Source organism: Panthera onca, chromosome F2, assembly GCF_046562875.1.
Source record: "Panthera onca isolate mPanOnc1 chromosome F2, mPanOnc1 haplotype 2, whole genome shotgun sequence".
Classification (NCBI taxonomy): Eukaryota; Metazoa; Chordata; class Mammalia; order Carnivora; family Felidae; genus Panthera; species Panthera onca.
In genome coordinates, this window is record NC_138356.1 from 43,818,029 (window position 1) to 43,840,341 (window position 22,313).

Here is a 22,313-nt window from a genome sequence, read left to right on the forward strand (position 1 = left end):
CTCTTGATTTTGGCCCAGGTTATGATCTCATGATTCATAAGCTCAAGCCCCCTGTCAGGCTCTGTACTGACAGCATGGAGTCTACTTGGGGTTCTCTCTCCTTCTGTCTCTCTCTCTCTGCCCATCCCCTGCTCATTCACGCTTTTTCTCTCTCTCAAAGTAAATAAACATTTTAAGAAATCAAGTAGATATGATAGATTAAACAGTTGCAAACTTGAGCTATGTAAAAGATGGTATTATTATTATTATTATTGATGAAAACAATATTCTGGGTAGCCTTTTGATTCTGCTGGTTTTCTTATAATGGGAAATTTGGTTGATAGAATGACACCACCATATGTGCCTGGGAAGAATAGGTAAAAAGATAAAACCTAGTGATTGCCTATTGGATACTTTCAAAACAAGTGAGAAAATTCTTTTAACATTCCTAAGTAAGTTTTAGAGGTGATTTTAAAGTTAAATTTGTAATTGATTTAAATTATTATGAATTGTATGCATTCATTTCACAGAATTATTATGTGGGAAGTAAAGGTCCATTCACTCACTGAGCTGATAAAGAACTTTATTAGAGTAATACCCAACAACACTTGTGTTAAGGAATGTTAGAGCTTTATTGTCTTTAATGATTCTTGGTGCATATAATATTCCTTATCTTCAGAGAACTTGATGGACATTTGATTTGAACTTCTTGTCAAATACATTCTTAAATTAAAGTCATTGTTTTTCAGTATGCTTAGAAGCAAAAAGTAAGATTTGCTGGTTGTCAGTTAGGAAAACTATGGAAGAAGCAGAAGTGAAAACTGCATATTCATAGCATATAGTTTCAGAGATGATGGCATGGTCTTCAATCTGGGCAGTGTGCTCTTCCCACAGTTAATTGTTTTGAAGTTTTCAGCAAATGCACAGCATTCCTACAACTCCCCTATTCTGAGTCCAAAGCTGACATCACTTAATCAATCACACATTCTTTCCAGCTGAGTCTTGATTTGGCCATTAATTCTCTGCCATCTAGGGTTCTAGAAGTCAGTTCCAGGAGGTCAGAGTTGGCACAGGCAAAATGAAAACTTACTATCCTGGAGTAAATGTTGGCTTTACAAAGTTTCAAACAAAGAAGCCCCCGTCTCACTGCTAATGGCCTGCAAGTATGTAAGTGGGTATTAGTGCACGTGATTAAAATACACAGATGCAAGCCTTAGATGAAAGTACTGTCTTAGCCTTCCTTCCCACATATTGCTTTCTTCATTTATGTGGCCCTATTTATTCATTTGACTGGTGATTCTCTCTCTCTCTCTCTCTCTCTCTCTCTCTCTCTCTCTCTCTCTCAGATATTGGATGTTAAACAGGGGGAAAGGTATATAAACCTACTTCCTGCTTTTCTCATCTAGCTGTGTGAATCAGTCAAATCCTGTTCCCTTTTATTTATTTATTTTTTTTACTTTCTTTAGTGTTTTTATTTATTTTTGAGAGAGAGAGAGAGGGAGGGAGAGAGAGAGAGAACACGCACAATCGGGAGAGGGGCAGAGAGACAGGGAGACACAGAATCAGAAACAGGCTCCAGGCTACGAGCTGTCAGCACAGAGCCCAACGCAGGGCTCAAACTCATGAACTGTGAGATCATGACCTGAGCTGAAGTCGGTCGCTTAAGCGACTGAGCCACGCAGGCGCCCCTTAAATCCTGTTCTGTTTTAGAATCAGTGTGACCATTTGAGCTTTTTGTTTGTTTTGAAAATTAAACTGCACTCAAACTGAAAAAAAACTAAGAAGGATGTGTTTCTTTCTGGGTTTTCAAAGCCACTCCCAATTTCAAGAAAGCTGCTGGAGGAATTTCTTGCCTCAATTCTGATAGAAGTTAGAAGCTAAGAAGACCTTAAAAGTGAAACACCTAATTCCTAAATTATCCTCGTCCAACCAGCAGTCCTGTTTGAGTTAAGTTGCCCTTTTCCAGAAGCACAGAGGGGAAGAGGGAAGAGGTTCTGTGATAGGAAAAGTGGGTGAGGCCAAGGTTCAACCTCAGTATCCTGCGTGTGGCTGTTCCCCTCTGTTCAACATATAATTGAGGGACAGCTGCTCTGCGACACTGGTGACACATGTCCTTTCACTTACCTCCTTCCACTCACCATCCCAAGGATTAAGACTCTGGTGTTTTTAGTCGGAACCTGATTTCAGGCCCAGAAGGACCCGAGTTCAGGTATTAGCTATGATTTGAAGTTCTAAACCTCTCTAAATCTCAGCTTCCTTGTCCAGAAAATGAGTAGATTAAAAATAGTCCCTTAAGGGGCACCTGGGTGGCTCAGTCAGTGAAGTATCCAATTTCAGCTTGAGTCATGATCTCAGAGCTCATGGGTTTGACCCCCCGTTGGGCTCTGTGCTGACAGCTCAGAGCCTGGAGCCTGCTTTGGATTTTGTATCTCCCTCTCTCTCTGTCCCTCCCCTACTCACTCCCTCTCTCTCTCTCTCTCTCTCTCAAAAATGAACATTTAAAAAATAATTTAAAAATAGTCCCTCAAAAGGACTTCTGGGGAGGATTAGGCTAGAAGATCCGATAGAATTCCCAGCACCATGCTTAGGCATTGTAAGGGCTGAATGAATATTACCTAATTTACATACTATTATTATCACCAGTACTGCTTAGCTGACTGTTTCCTGTCCCCTCTGTAACATATTACCACAAATTTAGTGGCTTAAAACAACACAGATTTCTTCTCTTACAGTTGTGTACATTACATATCAGAAATCAGTTTTCACTGGGATAAAATTAAGGCATTAGCAGGGATGTTTCCTTCTGTGGGGGGATCTGAGGAGAAAACCCATTTCCTTACCTTTTGTGGCTCCTATTACCTCGTGACCCTTCCTCCATCTGCAAATCGCATCAGTATAATCTCCGCCCTCCCATTATATCACCTTCTTCCCTGACTCCTGTATCCTTCTTATAAGGACCTTTGTGCTTACATTAGATCCACCCAGATAATCCAGTATGATCTCCCAATCTCAAGATTCTTAACTTCATCACATCTGCAAAGTTCCCTTTTGCCATATAGAGTAACATTCATAGGTTCTGGAGACTAGAATGTAGACATCTTTGAGGGCTGTTTTGCAACCTGCCACATTGACTAATCAGATTACTAAACATCATTGGGATAATTTGTTTCATATTGCTATGGTGCAGAGTCATGAGTATAAACTCTTGAGGACATGAGAGCTTGAGATATTAACCAAACAAACTGTTTAGAAAACTTAAGAGTTTTTTCTGTAATATCCACTCTCTCCTTTTCTTTCTACTTAGGAAAAAAGGAAGATGCAATTCAAATATGTAAAGTAGGAGAACAGTACGATCCTCAAATGCAGATATACCTGGGTTCATTTGTCTAATTCCACAACCTGGTAGCTGGCTGGGTTACCTTGGGGTACATTCCCCCAAAATATTCTCTGAGACAAGGATTTGAGACAGGTAGTTTATTTGAAAGGTGATTCCAAGAAGCGCTGATGGGGACTGAGGAAATGAGTCAGAAAATGGAAGGAAGCTAATAAACAGTATGTTATTGAGCAGGCTACTCCTGTAAGCCTCTGAGTGAACTCTGGGATCTGGGAGACAGTAGAACATGCCTCAGAGGTAGCCAGTTTGGAGGACGAAGCTTTCATCATTAGCCAAGGGCTGATCCAAGGGCTATCATCTCCAGGACTTCTAGCCTGCTCCACTCCCTGAGAGATTGTTTGTAGTAGGATGCCGACATCTAGTGAAGCATGCTGAGTGTCATGGGGCCACAAATGGGGCACTGACCACATCTGCTGGCATGACTTCTCTGAACTTTAGTCCCTCCTCTGAAAACTGGGGACAATGCTACTGACTGCAAGGATTCTGTGAAAATTAGCAATCCTGCGTTAAAGTACCTAGTAGTGTGTCACACATGATAATGGCTCAACAACTGGTAACTCTTAAATAATGATAATAACAAAGGTTTCCCTTTAGTTTCTGCTTATAAAATTCATTTGCACTTGGAAAGATCCCTCAATGACTTCTGAGCCTCAGATTTTTATCTCTAAAATCAGAGAGGAAGGTAAATGTTATAGTTTACCATCCATTGCATATTCCCAGGATTAGTAATCTGATTCTGGTTTGGTTTTCCTTGTCCTTTGACACTAGAATTTCCCTCTGGCCTCTGTGTTTGTGATTGTCAACTGACCTGGACTGATTTGGTCATGGATGACCCTCAGTTTCTTCTTGGTAAATCTTGGTAGCCTCTGAAGAAGTTTTGAGGTAAGGGTTTCCTACTTAGCTGATAACTTCACTACTAGGTCACAACGAACAGAAATCTCAGGCAAATATATAAACACATATAAAACATCTACTCAGTAAACACTTATTAACAAATAAACCCACACACAGAGTTCATGTGACCATTTCTATAGACTTGAGTCTGTTCTAGCACTCTATAGTTTTGGTGTTCTGACCCCAAATTTGCACAGATTATTCACTGAGGCCATCATGAAGATTCCAGGGGCAGGATCTGGACACCCTTGTGGCCAGTATCATCAGAAATCCAGGATCTTCCGGTGCTCGTCGCTGGGCATAGGACTATTGAGAGATTTAGCCAGGACCATCATCCCTGAGGCTAAAGGCCACAGGCATAAATGAATTCTTATGCCTTTGTGGAGCAAGTGTGGGGAGTGTCCCTAAAATATTTCTGCCAATCCACATATAAATAAAATGAAGAGTTTCAATTTCACTAATGAGAGCCCATTTCTAACATTCACCAAGCTACATGACAGACTATTAATTTCATCAATGAAAAAACCCATTAGTGACTTCCAGTTATGTTAATTAGCAAAGCATTGCTTATGGATTGAAATAAAAAGACAAACCTGTGTAGCTAACTGGAAAGACCACCCCTATGTTGTGCTTTCTTTTTTTTTTTTTTTTTTTTAAATGTTTTTTTTTTTTTTTTTAACATTTATTTATTTTTGAGACAGAGACAGAGCATGAACGGGGGAGGGGCAGAGAGAGAGGGAGACACAGAATCAGAAGCAGGCTCCAGGCTCTGAGCCATCAGCCCAGAGCCTGACGCGGGGCTCAAACTCACGGACCGTGAGATCGTGACCTGAGCTGAAGTCGGACGCTCAACCGACTGAGCCACCCAGGCACCCCTGTGCTTTCTTGATTAGAATGAACCCAGCACCTGGTTATAGCCTAACCTAAGTAACAGACACATAGGATCACACTGCACATATTGACCTATTCTTTTATTGTCGTAAAATATACATAATGTAAAACTTACCCTTTTAACCATTTTTAAGTGTGCTATTCTTTAGAATTTATGTTGTTATCCATCACCACCATCCATCTCCACGACGTTTTCATCTTCCCAAACTAGGTACCCATAAAAGAATAACAATAACTCCCCATTCTATTTTCTCTGTGAAGTTGACTACTCCAGGTCCTTCATGTAAGTGGAGTCATGTAATGTTTTTCTTTTTGTGTCTGCCTTATTTTACTTGGCATAATGTCTTCAAGCTTCATGTATCTTGTAGTATGTGTAAGAATTTCATTTCTTTTGAAGGCTGAATAATACTCCATTGTATGTATATACCACACTTTGTTTATCTATTTATCCCTCAATGGACATTTGAGTTGGTTCCACCTTTTGGCTATTATGAATAATGCTGCTATGAACATTGATGGACAAACCTATTCTGAAGTATTTTAAAGGAAAGTACAGACATAACAATCTGCTACTTTTGTTAGGAACCTAAGAAATTAAGCATATAACATGAGCAGAGTATTGGCTAATCCTTAGTTTTATTGCAGTTTAGTAAAGCACTTGTAACTTCTTCACTACCCTAGTACAACAGAAAACATTGGTTTTATGAATCTTCAAAATAAGATTTTGGAAGAAAACACTTTGAAACTCCTGATTTGGTATCATAAGACTGATTTTATATTTCATTTCCAAAATAGCTTTTAAAATATCATTCACTCTATGGTTATTTAATTTCCTATATTGTACTTTTATTCTGCCAAAACCACATGAATTTCCACAGCTATTCGGTAATTTTGTTCGGTTTCCAGGATGCAGTTGCATAAAACCTTATATTTTGTGACCTCAACCTTTTCATCTGTGAATGATAAAACGTTCCCTCATCTTCCTCACCATTGGAACAGTGAAATAGTTTATAGATTTATATTAGCCTTCTTCTGCGAGACCATGAGGGTGGAGAGTGTCTGTCCTGAATTCTGATGATAGCCACAAATGAACTGAGTTGGTTACGTATCGGCAGGGACTGGAGGTTTAGATTTTATGCAGGAGAGATTGCTTATTTCCCCAATTTATATGCATGTGTATATGTGTTTATAAAATCAAGGATGCCAAGGATTAGGCATTGTGCTTCTTTACAGGGTACACCTGCCAGAAGGCACCTGTCCAGACTTCTGGATCTTTCCTTGGTATGCTGGGAAAGAGGTGGTTTTCCTAAGTGATGAGTTCCTGGGTTCTGCCCCTATCTCTTCCAGTGATAAACTGCAAGGCCTTGGAAAAGTTGGCCTTGGACTTTTGATCATGCATTCATTAACATATTTATATTGAGCACCTGTACATCAGGCACTCTGCCTGGTGTTTAGGAGATCTTGGTAATGAAACAAAGTTCCCTGCTCTCATGGCACTCAGATTCTAGAGCTGTTCTTGATATGATAGCCACTAGCTGCATGTAGTTATTTAAATTAAAATATAAATTAAAATTAACTAAAATTAAAAATTCAGTTCTTTAGTTTCACTAGCCACATTTTTTTTATACTTTATTGTCCAATTAGCTAACATGCAGTGTATACAAGGTGCTCTTGGCTTCGGGAGTAGATTCCCATGATTCATCACTTACATACAACACCCAGTGCTCATCCCAACAAGTGTGCACTAGCCACATTTAATTTGCTCAACAGCTCAAGTGCTACTATATTAGACAATGCAGATATAGAACATTCCCATCATTGAGGAAAGTTCTATTGGATGATGATAGGGGAAGGACAAATAATAAATAAGCAAACTATAAAATATTAGAAGGTGGCAAGTGCTATGGAAAAGAGAAAAGTAGAGAAGAGTAAGGGGAATTAGGAGTGCCAGAGGTAGTTAGAGATAGGCTGTGGTATTAAACAGGGTGGTCAGGATAAGTATTTCTAAGAAGATGAGATTTAAACAGATTTGAAAGAAGTCGGGATATTAGTTAAACATATAACTAGGTGAGGAGCATTCTAGTGGATTGAACAGTCAGCACAACGTGCCAACTCAGGAACATACTTGACATATTCCAGGTACTACAAGGAGACCAGTGTGGCTGGAGATGAGGGAGCGTGGGAGAGAATGTGAGTAAGATCAAGGACTAGAGAATATAGGGCTAGATATGACTTTGGCTTTGACTCTGAGTGAAATAAGGAAACCACTGCAGAGTCTTGAGCAGAATGACATGGTCTGTCATATTTTTTTTAATTTTTTTAACGTTTATTTATTTTTGAGACAGAGACAGAGCATGAATGGGGGAGAGGCAGAGAGAGAGGGAGACACAGAATTGGAAGCAGGCTCCAGGCTCTGAGCCATCAGCCCAGAGCCCGACACGGGGCTCGAACTCACGGACGGCGAGATCGTGACCTGAGCTGAAGTCGGACGCTTAACCGACTGAGCCACCCAGGAGCCCCTGGTCTGTCATATTTGAATGGTGTCACACGGTATTGAGAATAGTCCAAAAGTGAGAGCCATGAGAAGGCAATTGGAGTAGTCCAGGCAAGAGGTGATTGGAGCTTGGACCAGGGTGCACTAGCAATGGAAGTAGTGAGTAACGGTCATGTTTAGGATGTATTTTGAATGTAGAGCCAATATGATTTCTTGATAGGTTACAAGAATAAAAGATCATTCCAATGAACTTTCTTTTTTTTTTTTTTTTTTTTTTCATTCCAATGAACTTTCAAGTTTTTTGGTTTAAGCAGTTGGGAGTTGGAGTTGACATAAACTGGGATGTGGAAGCCTATGATTAGAGCAGCTTTGGAAAAGAAGGAATTCCTCTGGGGGCATGTGAAATCTGAGATACCTACTAGACATCCAAGTGGAAATGTCAGGTAGAGAGTACGAAGCTAAAGAAGAGGTACAGGCTGGAGAAATCATTTGGAAATCATCAGCAACATAGCCATGCACTGGATGGATCATAAGGACTGAGCCCTGGCAATTCTAGCATTAGGAGGTTGGTGATAAGATAAAAGGAGGGATCAGCAAAGAGGTGAAAAAGAAGACATTGAGATTTAACCAGAGAGAGTGGAATCTTTGAATACAATGAAAGAAAGTATGTTGAGGAGGAGGAGGGAATGATCCCTATGTCACATGCTGCTGGAACACCAAGTAAGAGGATTGAGAACCAATTGGTAGATTTAACAAGGTGAAGTATTGGTGACCTTGACAAGAGCAGTTTTATTAGATGGTGAAAGCAAATACATGGTGCAATAGATAGTGATGACACAAATGTGTTTAAGAGAGAACAGGAGGAGAGAAATTGAGCTCTTGACTATAGACCATTCTTTAGTGGAATTTTGCCACAAAGGGAAATATTTTTTTAAGTAATCCTTTCTTGTTTATTAGGGTGCACCCTTAATATTTATGGGGGAAAAGAATAAATGGAGATGTAATTCAATATTTTCAGCATGTAAAATGGATAAATTAAGCTAAAAAAACTATTAAATAAAATGTGTTCCTTCCATTACACTGACAAATATACTTTCATAAGGACCTGGAAAATCAAGTTCAGATATAGAATTCGTGGACTTTGGAGTTCATGTCATAACTTGGTGGCACAAGGAAAGGGACTGTGGTCTAAACCCCTTCCCTTCCCAGCTCCATCCCATACTATGAGGGGCTTTGTCTGCTTGGGTGGAGACACCTCAGCCTTCATGTCCAAGCTCTGGCCACACACCCATAAGTGGCCGTCCCTTGAATATCAGTCAAGCCTAGGAGTGAGTAAATTGGCAACATGGTCCACTCTAGGGAAAACAGACCCAGTTCAGAGGACTGTGAGCACCCTGTAAGGGTCTAAGGGCCAGGTGGACAGAGAACTCTGGGGTATGAGGTATCCAGAGAATGGTCTACAATGCAGGGACCATCAGCTCTGGGTAAGCACTTCTTGTCCCAATGGACGCCTTACCCCATAGGAAACTTCATGGCTGGAGAATGACTAGAATGTGGCCTTTGAAGGCACAGAGCCAAGGGCAAGGATCCTCTCACTGGCTCTCTGATCTTGTGGAGAAATGGAGTAGAGAAAAAGATTTTTCAGATAGAGAAATAATGTGTTTATTTGCTTGTGAGAACAGTCCAGTGAAGAGGGGAAAAATTGATGATGTGGAAGAGAAAAGAATGACCAAAGCAATTCTCCCAGTAGGCAAAAGGGGAAAGGATCTAATACACAAGTATGGAAATAGGCTTTGGGATAAGCTTGAAAAGTTCTTCTATGGTCATAGTTAGGAAGGCAGCGTATGTGGATGCTGATGAAGAAGTTAGATGTGGTGGGAAGGTGTGGAAGTTCTCATCTCATTGATCAGTACTCATTTCTAGAAGATGCCTGATTAGGAATACCTTGCCAGCATGCTATTTCAGGTCAAAGTTGACTTTCTTTTGTTAATTTAAATTTTTTTAAGTTTAATTAATTAATTTATTTTGAAAGAGAGAGCACGAGTGGGGAGAGGGACAAAGAGAGAGGGAAAGAGAGAATCCTAAGCAGGGTCTGCAGCAGCAGCACAGAGCCCAATTCAGGGCTTGAACTCACAAACTGTGAGATCATGACCTGAGCTGAAGCCAAGAGTCAGACACTTAACCAATTGAGCCACCCAGCCACCTCTGTTAATTTAATTTCTGTTTAAAATCTCACTAGCAATTCACTATTTTTTTAGTACATTAAGTACTTACATTCCACATTGCATAGCTCTTCACTTGCATAATTTCTTTTTCATGAGGAAATCGAGGCACAGATAGGCAGTATTTTGCCAAGAGACACACAATCAATAAGTGGTAGAAACAGTTCTGCTGACATTTCCTTCTGATTCATGATACACCAAAATGCTCCCCTGGCCTTTTGAATATATTTTTTGATATAGGAATCTGGGAGTCCTAAAATAAGAATTTTGATTTTTAAAATCTTGAAGAAATTATTCCAATAAAAAAAATCAATGAAAGAAGTAAAAAGATGAATAAGAACAAAAACTTCCTTTCTTCTCATAAATTGAGGTTTTTTTTGTTTTTTGTTTTTTGTTTTTTTTTTTTTTTAGGGGAGTGGGGGTGGGCAGAGGGAGAGGGAAAGAGAGAATCTTAAGCAGACCCCATGCCAAACAGAGCCCCACACAGGGCTTGATCTCACTACTGTGAGATCATGACCTGAGCCAAAATCAAGAGTTGGACATTTAACTGACTGAGCCACCCAGGCACTTCTAAATTTCATTTTTTAAGTGTGAAAACGTGCAACTTCTTTTCAGATATTGAAACTTATAACATGTTGTGCCCTCTGTCTAATGCAATCATTTTCTGAATAGTCAAGTGATTTCAGCAATTACTTTTGTGCACCAAATCCTACCCCAATTGGAAGGAAGGCTGTGGGAGGGCACTGATGTAAAGCTACTTTTTTGTAAAATGAAGATGAAACCACTTATGTGTTACTCATAAAAATTTGATTAAGATCAACTTTAAAATACACCCTCAAGCATTTTTACCTTCATAGAATAAAAGAAGTTAAATACAGTAAATAATATAGTATTTAAAATAGTACTTTGTAACAAAAGTTCAGATCAACTTCCTGTTCACCTAGGGAGAAAGAGAAATTTGTCAGTGGGGACACTCTGCCACATTTTCTCAAGGACTTCAGCCTTTTCCTCAGTCCCTTTCTACACGTCTTCTGCCATCATCTATAGTAAATCCAACTTCCATTGCTGAATGTCATCACCATTCAACCCATCCATCAGCATACCTTGGAACTCATTATCGTTGGGAACTGCTCTCCTTCAAACATCTTGAGTAGTGAAACAACCTTCACTGATGAACACTACCTTAAACTTACCAAAGTTCTTATGCCTCCTGAACCTTTTCCTCTTCTTCCTGACTTCAAGACCCTTGACCTTTTTGTAATCCCCATGGGTCCTGCCCTATCTAATCTACACTTCTAGCCATGACCCATTTCAAGCATGTTCTCAGTAGCCACCATATGCTTTCATTCTCCATGCTTTCCAGTCCCAAGCCTGGGCAGTTATCTTCGTTATCAATCCATGCTGTATAATTCTCAGAATTTTCCATTCATCCCAGGAATATTCTCTATAGCACCCTAAGCTCCCCAAGCTCCAGCCATACCTCTGTCACTTCCAGTGAAGATCTCTCCTCCCACCATATTAAGACATTAGAGGACAACATTGTGAGCTCTCATGATTTGCTTCTCCCCAGCCCTTCAGAGTTTTACTCAGTCCTTCACCTTCCCTCCTGACAGAGAGTCCACAGGTTCCTCCATCTTTCTAAGTGTGAACCATCCATGTCTACCAGAACCTTGCTCTATAAATTATCTCCTCTTTTCAATGTTTCCTCCTCAGTGATTCTGCCCTTTGGCCTACAAACAAGCTACGAACAAATAAAAAAAAAAAAAAAAAAGTTCCTTAGGCATTTTAATCCCTTCAAGTTATTATTCTTCCTGCCTTCTCTTTCTTGGTGAATCTTATAGAATATATAACCAGTGTTTTCTGCTCCTACCTCCCCACTCATTGTAACGACCTCAGCCTACCTTTCATGGCCAACATAGCCCTTCCTGAGACCCACAATACACTTTCCCACCTCCTGACCTTTTATCTGTTTTATCCACCTGAATCACCTTTCCCCTAGCCTCTCTATGAAGCCTGCTCAAGGCAGCATTTCCCTGAAGCTGTTCTTTACCCAACTCCTATATTTTTTTCATGGTTTTACTGAGATAGAATTGACATACAATGAATTGCCATCCAGTTTGGTAAGTTTTGGTAATCATTTACACCTGTGTAACCACCACCCACATGAAGATACAATATTTCCATCATCCCAGTTTCCTTATTCTTCTTTCCAGTCAACTCCCAAACTCACCCCCATCTCCGGAGACATCCACTATTCTGATTTCTATCACCAGAGGTTAGTTTTGCCTCTGTGCTTGAACTTTTATGTAAATGGAATAAAACACAGGATATCATATTTCTTTAGTACTACATCCTCTCTTTGAGATTCATCAATGTTGTCTCCCTTATCAGTTCCTTCTTTTTTATTGCTGAGTATTTTCCATTATGTGAATATACCATGATTCGTTTAGTCATTTTCCTATTAAATACTCATTTAGCTTATTTTTGGGTTTTTTTTTCATATTTATGTCTAAAGCTACTGTGTACTTTCTGATACAAGTTTTTGTGGATTTTTTTCTCTTGGGAAAATATCTAGGAGTAGAATTGCTGGGTTATAGGGTAGAGGTATGTTTAACTTTTAAAGAACTGCCAAACTATTTTCCAAAGTGGTTTTACCGTTTTTCACTGTCTACATTCCCACCCAGCAGAGTATGAGAGTTCCAGTTGCTCCGTATCTATCTCTTACTTTTGTGTCCTCATTCATGCTTTTCTTTGACATGTTGCCCTACATTATTGGAGCATCTTATTTTATCTCCTCCTCCATATGAACTTCTTAAAGACTGTAGTTGTGCTTCCATCTTCTCTGCACACCCCTAGTCTAGACTTCCCTAGATCTGGCTCTCTCTAAATCTACATAGAACAATAAAATGGAACCCAGTGAAGGAGCTTGAGCTCTGGGAATACTGTACAGACAGCCTAGTGGCCCAATGAAATCAATATGACCTGACTCTCCTGGGGTGTATTATAATATTACAGCTGAATACAGGGCTCCTGTGGCCATTTGTTACAGTCATCAGGAAAAGCTTTTTATCAGATTCATAGCAGCAAGTGATACAAATTATTGGATTTCTTTTTCAACATAAAAAATAGTTATTTGCAGCCTTTTGAAGCTGGGTAAATGAGCCCCATTGATCTTACCTGTAGAACACTGCAGGGTATTTTTGTTCTGTCTCAACTTCCAATATTCTATGACCAGAGCCTGCCCCTCCAGCCAAGCTTGTCTAATCGTTATTCCCTGGGCATACCCTGTTCAAATCCTCCTCTATGCCTTTCCCCTACAGTATGTGGAAAATTCTTACTTGGAATGTCTCCCCTTTTTCCCTCCTAGAAGCTAGAACTTCAAGGCCTGGCACAAATGCCAATATCTCTATGAAGCTTTCCCAACTGCTTCATCCTTCAGTACCTATTCTCTCCTATGAATTATTATAACCTTCCTAGAATAGAGTAATGGCCCCCATCCTAGTTTCCAGGCCTTCTAGATTAATAGGGGTATCCCAGGGCAGAAGAGAGCCCCTAAATGGCAAGTGTATCCTCAGATGTCTGTGGCCATGTTCCAAAGAGCCAGCTGCTGCGCAGAGCCTCTGTTTTGACATCCCTTGTTCAAAATGAGCCACGCTACTTCTAACCAGATCTACCTCCTGCCATCATCTTGAAGCAATAAATTGCTTCAGACCATGTTTCACCACTCACCAGTCAGTTGAGAGCTTGAGCTGCATTCAAGAGCCCATGTTAAAGTATTCAGTCCTCTGGGTGTGTGGGAAAGCACTGAGAAACATGGCTCTCCCTCATGCCATCAGTACAGCCTGCTCATTTTCCATGGGAGACAAAGAAACGGTCAGCTTAAATTTGACAAATATCTTGAACAAGACAAAAAGGGGGGGACTAACAACCCTATAGGTTTCCTTCACTCTGTTTTCTCTTGCTCTGTATCAAAACAAACCAACATCTTGTCTGTTTCATCATATACTCTGGGCAATTATCCCGGGTGTCTTCCTGAAAGACATCCTGGAAAGCAGAGTCTTCTCTTTCAATTTTCATTGCCTTCATTGGACTCCAGAAGAATCCTTCATCTACAATACTGGAAAACGTGAGCTAGAGTACCTAGGAATGTTACCATCCCATGCTTCTTTATTTTGCCTTCTGGTCATCCCTTCACCTGGTTATGCTACTCCACTTTCTCCTCACTTCCTAGCCCCTAGAAGATATTAATTCAAAAATACTTAACACCTTTTATATTTCTTTTTATATGTATTTTATAAATTATTTTTTTTAATTTATTCACTAGACACTATGGTAGGAATTAGAAGTCCAACTATAGTCAAGATAGAGTCAGTGCTTACTTCCGGAGCCTATGTTTACTAGAAGATATAGGCACACAAAGAGACAACCACCAAACAGTGTCCTGACTGCCATCTTATTAGAAGTACAGGGGACTGTAGGAACACATGTAAGGAGCACCAAGTCCAGGCTCTGGAGGTCTGGGAAGGCTTCAAAGAAGAAGTGACATTTGAGCTAGTGGGAGTTACCCAGCAGTCAGCTGAAAGACATGATGGTGAGGGGTGGGTGGTTCCTATAAAGGATGTATGTGGGAACACCCAGAAACCAGGAGCCTGGCACAGTAAGGAATTGAAAGAAGTTTGGTGTGTTTGAGAATTAGGAGGCAAGAGAGTGGTGAAAACTGAAAATGAAAAGATAAGCAGGGGCATTATCACAACACACCTTTCATGTAAGTTCTGATGAGTAGGGACCTCTCATAGCAAAGGGGAGCTCAAGTAAAGAGTAGGAGAGCTTTGTATTTGGAAAGGTCACTCTGGCAATAGTTTTGATAGCGTGGATCATGGGGACAAAGTTGGGACAGGTAAGAAGACCAGACAAAGGGTGCTGATGTCCCCAGCAAGAGCAGTGGTAGAGTGGATGGAGAAGGTGGGTGGACTGGCAATGCTGTGGCCTGGTGATATGATATGAGAGGTGAAGGAGAAGAAAAGGTAAAGGATGAGGCCAGGTTTTAGGCTTGGAGAATGGTGGTGCATTTACAGAAGCAGGGAGCAAAGAGTTTTAGGTTAGAAGGTGGGGGCAGGATGTCCTTTACATAGTTTGATATGTGTCTGGGTCTCAGGAAAGGGCTGGGTCAGTGGGGAAGTAAGTCATTAATACTCAATGGTCATGCTGCTACGGGAGTAGGGTGGACAGTCCGGGCAAAGAGGAGGGCTGAGAACACTAAAGAATGGGCAGAGGAAGAGAAATGTATAGAGAAAACTGAAAAGAGACATCCAGGGATGGGGCAAACCAAGAGAAGGTGTCCCCCTGACAGAAGCCAAGGGAAGAGTCTCAAGAAGAACAGATGGTCAATCAGGTCCAATGTCCTAGAAAAACACTTTTATACCCATTGGATTTAACAACCAGAAGGGTGGGGTTGGCAAGTGAAACTTCAGGGGAATAGTGAGGGTGAAATAGATTGGGAAGGGAGTGGGAGATGAGGGAATACAGATGGCAAGAAAGGAAACTCTCCCAAGAGGTTTAGCTATAAAGGGAGGAGATAGAAAAAGCAGTAGCTAGAGAGGGTATGGGGTAAAAGAACATTGCTGTTGTTGTTTTTCAGTGGGAGAAACATAAACAGGACTTTAATATACTTTTAGAGGGAGATAGGAAGATGAATGAATGAAATCTGTAGTGAGAAGCAGTTGTAGAATATAAAGCAAATAACAGATGGGAGAATATCAGCAGTGTCTTCTCTTGATAATGACAAAATTCTACCAGTTCCGTGTGGTAGAAGTAGCAAAGTGGGCAGATCTTGGAGCAAACCCCTGTCTGTGGTCCATTCCCAGCTGCAAGTGGCCTTGGTAAAGTTTTCTAATATCTCCACCTAAAGTAGTAGAACGGTGCTTAGAACAGCGCCTGGTACACCCTAGGCAAGTACTCAATAAATACTAGCTACAATCATCTGCTGATGCCCAAATTCCTGGGAAAAGAATTTATCCAGTGGCTTCTCACCCAGGCTGCTAACGACTAAAAAACATGTCCTTGTGCCATTGTTTTTTCAATTGTTGAAAGTCAGACCTGTCCTCCAGAGCCAGGCCCATTTTGTCTGCAGAAACACTTAATGTTTGTGTTGCTTGGCCCCAGTAGGGACAGCAGAAGCATCCATCACCAAGGCAGTGCATGCACAGTTGAGAAATCTGTTGTGCGTTCCTACCCTGTTTCTTTCCAAAACCTTTCTTCTGGCTTTCAAATGAGATTTCCCTGTTCAGGAGGGGTGTCAAATGCTGGGGATTTCATAGTATTCCCAACCGTAGGCACCAGATTTATGTAATTGCAGTGGTGGAGACTTGAATGATCTTTTGAAGAGGCTGCACACTGTTTGTCTGTCAAATCGTCTGCATGTCGGTAGAGCTGAAATTATAGGAGATGAAGAATGTGCAAGTATGTTCCAAAGTAGCTAGCACATGGTTGGTGATCCCTAAGGTTTGTTTCCTTTCTGGAAGGTACTAAGATTTGTTCTCATAAGGCAGCATGACAGGGTGGAAGCCATATGGGATTTGCCCTCAAATTTTGGCTCCACCGTTGACCAGCTGTATGAACTTAGGTTATTTACATACCTCCTTGAGCCTTTTTTCCTCATCTGTAAATGAAGCCTGATAATACCCACTGTACCAGTATCTTTGGGGGATTAAATGAGACAACATATATGGAAACATCTAGCACACAGTTGGAATTCTGTGTTTTTTCTCCTCCCTTCTCTGTGTCCCTGTTTTGACTAGTAGGTAACCATATTTGCTCTCACAAATCTGATATAATTCTTCACATCAAGTCAATATATCAAGTATTTAATAAACCTTACCCTGATGCATTAAACTCATTTTGTGGAACTCACACCACTACCTAGATTCTCCACTGTCTTATTAGACACCAATAGATCTTTCTGTGGCTGCAAGAGAGATACTATTGCCAGTTGCCAGTATGAGATGATGTACTTCTTCACTCTTCAGTGAAATGTGTGCAGGCATTTTGTTTTCCCTGGTTGAACATTTTGCAGTCTCCCTTAAAAATACTGCCCTCGGGGCGCCTGGGTGGCTCGGTCGGTTGAGTGTCCGACTTCGGCTCAGGTCATGATCTCACAGTCTGTGAGTTCGAGCCCCGCATCGGGCTCTGTGCTGACGGCTCAGAGCCTGGAGCCTGTTTCAGATTCTGTGTCTCCCTCTCTCTCTGCCCCTCCCCCGTTCATGCTCTGTCTCTCTCTGTCTCAAAAATAAATAAACGTTAAAAAAAAAAAAAAAAAATACTGCCCTCATCTTGTTTCCTCTCTCTGACCTGCCTCTTCTCCTTCCCAGGCTCCTAAACCCCATTATGCTTCCCTGTATTGTTGGCTTAATGGGCACTTTAATAAGTGTATCATTTCCATTTTGAAATACGCAGAGCACAAGACAGAAATTGGATTTCTTCCTGAACAGTTTCCATCCTCCCTCCTCACGTACAGCTTTCTCCCTTCTTTTCCACTCTGCAACACAACTGAAATTTGCTGAGCCAGAAAGGGGAGGAAGAAGGTATGAAAGGGGAAGCAATCTGCCTTCTCATTGTTTCAGGTAGAGCTTATTATCAACCTGCTCACTGGAAGAGAGCACGTGCTCTAAAGATACTCTGGGTGCCTCTTGTGTTTCCACAAAAGCCCAAGGCCCTGGGTATACGATGCATAACAGAATATAATTACTGAGATAATTATTGTTACCTGCACTGCCCAACTGTTGTGTTTTGTAATCAAAAGCTATCTTAGCAGATGTGACTCCAAGCCTTCTGAAAACTCAGGGAGGCTATTGAAGGCCCAAAATTTAGGGAAACTAAATTTTGTTTTAGCTAGTGGGTCTGTGTTACTCAGATTTTATATTAGCAGAATGTTTGGGTATCTAGAGAGTATACCTGAGTACTTCGGCCAATGCACAGACATCACTGTCCCTGTAGGACTATCTTCAGCTGACTTAACTACTCATATTTCTGAAACAGGACTTCATAGCAATTGCAAAAAGCTCCGTACCATTTTTGAATTTGTTCTCTTTAAATAGTTTATCAGATCTTAAGAAAGAACAAAGCTGGAAGCAGATGCCCCCTGATTTTAAACTATATTGCAAAGCTGTAGTAATCAAAACAGTATGATTTGGCATAAAAATAGACATACGTCAGTAACACAGAATAGAGAACCGAAAGATAAATCCTTGCATATATGGTCAATTAACTTATGAAAAAAGAGGTAACAGTGTTGAGAAAACCACATAGCCACATGCAAAAGAATGAAATTAGACCACTATCTTATGCCATACACAAAAATTAACTCATAAATAGATTAAAGACTTGAATGTAAGACCTGAACCATAACATTTCTAGAAGAAAACATGGGCAGCAAGCTACTTAATATTGGTCATGGTGATAAATTTTTGGATCTGACTCCAAAAGCAAAGGCAACAAAAGCAAAAAATAAATAAGTGGGACTACATCAAACTGAAAAAACCGCACAGCAAAGGAAACCATTAACAAAATGAAAAGACACCCTTGAATGGGAGAAAATATTTGCAAATCACACATCCAATAAGGGGTTAATAAGGGTTTCTATGTTTTTATAGAAAGAACTCATTTAAAAAAAAACAATCTGACTTTTAAAATGAGAAGAGGATCTGAATAGACACTTTTCCAAAGAAGACATACAGGTAGATGGCCAACAGGCACGTGAAAAGATGCTCTATACCACTAATCGTCAGGGAAATGCAAATCAAAACCGTGAGATATCACCTCACTACCTGTTAGAATGGCTGTTATCAAAAAGACAAGAAATAACAAGTGTTGGTGAGGATGTGGAAAAAAGAGGACCCTCATGCCTTGTTGCTGGGAGTATAAATTGGTGCATTCATTATGGAAGACAGTATCGAGGTTCCTCAAAAATTTTAAAATAGAACTACCATGTAATCTAGCAATTCCACTTCTGATATTTATCTGAAGAAAATGAAAACACTAATTTTAAAAGATATATGTACCCTTATGTTCATTGTAGCTTTATTTTCAACAGCCAATATGAAAACAACCTAATTGTCCACTTAAGGACGAATGGATACAGAAGATATGAGATACATATATATTTATACAAAATATGTGAGATATATATATATATATATATATATATATATAGATATAGATATACATATATTTATATGTAATGAATACTACTCAGCCATAAAAAAGAATGAAATACTGCCATTTGTGACAACATAGATGAACCTTGAGGGACTTATACTAAGCAAAATAAGTCAGACAGGGAAAGACAAGTACCATATGGTTTCACTTATATGTGGAATCTAAAAAACAAAGCAAAGAAACAAGACAAAACAAAACTCATAGATAGAGAGAACAGAATGGTGGTTGCCAGAGGGAAGGAGGTTTGGGGAGTAGGTGAAATGGGTAAAGGGGTCAAGAGGTACAGACTTCCAGTTATAAAATAAATAAGTCATGGGCATGTAGTATACAGCATTGTAGCTATAATCAATAATACTGTAGAGCAGACTTCAAAGTTGCCAGGAGAGTAAATCCTAAAAGTTAACTTCATATGGTGACAGATGGTAACTAGACTTATTGCAGTGATCATTTTGCAATGTATACAAATATTGAAGCATTATGTTGTAAACATGAAACCACTATAATGTTATATGTCAATTAGACCTCAATAAAAAAATTTTAGAAAAACGGTTCACCAGGACCTGACTTAACAGCCTTCATTTGGCATTCAATGAAAAGAAACTTATTTTTCTCTGGGCACAGACAGGCTGTATATATTTGGTGAGTATAGTGTGTGCTAAACTGGATATAGGTATGTGTTCATACTCCTTGCCACCTGCTTCATATTCATTCTGGCACAGAACTCAGACTGGCTTTCTGTTCCCCATCTCAGCCAGCTCTAATTAATTTATGTCTACCTCTCTGCCATAGCACACTAAGGAAATGGAGTTTCCACTTTAAAAATCAAGTTTATTAAAAATGAAGCAACATGGTGATAATTGGTTTTTAAAATGCTTAAAGAAGTTCCAAGTGGAAAAAAGGAAACAAGTTGCAAAAGAGGAAAAGAAATTAGGCAATTAAGACAAGGTCAATTAAAAGGAGAATAACAAAGAAAAGTGGGTGAGGTTGACAGGAGATAAATTGGAAAGGGAGAAAGGGTCAAGGAAGAAGCAGAACGGAAGAAAGGAGACAGGAAAAGCAATGACATGTACTTGAGTAATGGACTCAACCAAGGAAATAGAATAAGTGAAGGCCAGAGTAAGAATTATGGAGAAAAAGAGAGACATCAACGTCTCCAGAATTGCAGATTATTGGTGACCTAGGGGAGTGTAGACAGGGGTAGATCTATCCCTAAGGAAGTTGGGTGTTGAATTCCTTAGGATGATCTGACAATTAGGGAAACTGTCCCCTGCATATGCTAATTCAGACTTTAAAATAAAAGCCAGCCAGACTCATTACTGGGTTTGGCCAGCCTGTAATGGCAACAGAATTCACTGATGCATATTTAAACTGAATTTTCTAACCAAGGTCTTAAATAAACAGTCACCAGATGTAACTGAAAATTAGAATAAGGCTTTCAGTCGTGAGTGTTCCTGTAGGAAAAGTCTGAAAACCCTTCATGTTGCTTTTTCCAAAGTTTTTAGTCATTTGCGGTTTTTAGCCCTGGCTAGTGTGTTAGCAACTGTTCCATTGCTGGACTATGTGAATCCTTCTAGTATTTACTTTTTAACATTCCGCAGGGCAGGGAGAGTGGCTGACACCTGTGATGTAAGCGAAGCCCCTGGCAGGAATGTTAATTCTATTGGTAACAAAAGAACCTTTGAGGGACTTGGATTCTTAATGGGACCACCAGAAACTCCTTCCCCCCAAAGCTGGGAAATCCAGAGCAGGTCTTCTCAGTCAGCACAAATTTGCAAAACCAGAGTTGTCAGAGGAAGGTAGAAATGGCAGGAGGCTTAAGAAATCTCGGGAAGGTGTCATTTGGCCTATGGTCCAGATCCAGAGTCTGGAAACATGGCAGTACCTCCCAGGCTTGGATCCCCTGCTGGCAACTGGATGCTCTGTTGAGTCTAGGAACTGATGATCACTGGTAGCTTGTGGATACTTTTCTGTGTTGAGCAGATGCCTTCTGTTACACTGGAAGCTAAAAGCCCTCTTTACTCATATGTGTCTTAGGTTAATTGATAGATTACACTATTGTCACTAATGAGTAGAAATAATAATCCAGGGGCGCCTGGGTGGCTCAGTCAGTTAAGCGGCCGACTTCGGCTCAGGTCATGATCTCACGGTCTGTGAGTTCGAGCCCCGCATCGGGCTCTGTGCTGACAGCTCAGAGCCCGGAGCCCGTTTCAGATTCTGTGTCTCCCTCTCTCTCTGACCCTCCCCTGTTCATGCTCTGTCTCTCTCTGTCTCAAAAATAAATAAACGTTAAAAAAGAAATAATAATCCAGACTGATTTATTTTTGTCAAGGGAAAGAGAGAATCCCAAACAGGCTCTGCGCTGTCTCTCTCTCTCTCTCTCCATATATATATATATGTATATATATATATATATATATATATATATATATATATATATATATACATATATATATTTCTCAAAATAAGATAAATAAATAAGCATTAAAAAATAGTCAAAAACATAAAGTGAATCAAAAAATATTATTCAGTGTCTGGATGCTATTTGGTACATCAAAGAAATTGTTTATAAAATAGTTTCATTTCAGGAAGTTTAAAAAAATAAAATACAATGGACATACCATCATTCTCTCTAGTTAAACCTTTTTTTCCTGGAAAATGTTCACAATAATGTTCAAAATAATGTAAATGTTCACAAATGAAGACTAGTCTGGAAGCCAACAGATGGTGTGTCTAGTCTTGGCAGTTACTAACAGATCATTGACCCCAGACAAGTCATTCAACCTCCCCAGATCCTAGAATTTCCTCACCTCAAAATGCAGGTAGAAGCAAGAATTTCCCATGGGACAGCTAGCAGAAGAGAAAGATTAGAAGTCAGGAGACTCATGCTATAGTCTTCATGCTTCATTTACAACCATGCAGCCTCGGATAAATGAGTTAGCCTCTCAGTTTCCTCGTATATAAAATGGAGAGTTGTTTACAGCCTGTAGAGCATGCATCTTGTGATGATCAAGATTCGTCTTGTGAAGATACTGGAGGAAGCATGTACAAATGTCACTTTCTGCTGTCGTATACAGTGGCCCCTAAGCTTGAGACAGTATTTAACATGGGCCATGATTTAGTATCGGTGTTAATAAACTATGGCCTATACCTAAATCTGGCCCACCACCTACTTTTGTAAAATACACACACAGACACATAACACACACACACAAAGTCATCATAACCA

At 40.1% G+C, this 22,313-nt stretch overlaps 1 protein-coding gene across 6 annotated transcripts in view; it reads left to right on the plus strand.

Annotated features, from left to right (window-relative positions):
- The window catches only part of CPQ (carboxypeptidase Q), a 548,491-nt gene that overhangs the window by 408,303 nt on the left and 117,875 nt on the right, over window positions 1–22,313 (plus strand). The window contains exon 8 of one of the 6 annotated variants that reach the window (XM_060610974.3): window positions 7,298–7,371. The exons of 4 other annotated variants lie outside the window; for them this stretch is intronic. In XM_060610974.3, coding sequence (XP_060466957.3) covers window positions 7,298–7,356 — 59 coding nt within the window. In that variant the 3' untranslated portion in view covers window positions 7,357–7,371. Of the gene's footprint in view, window positions 1–4,141; window positions 4,252–7,297; window positions 7,372–22,313 lie in introns of those variants that run through there. One more of the 6 variants, XM_060610973.3, reaches the window with a different exon arrangement.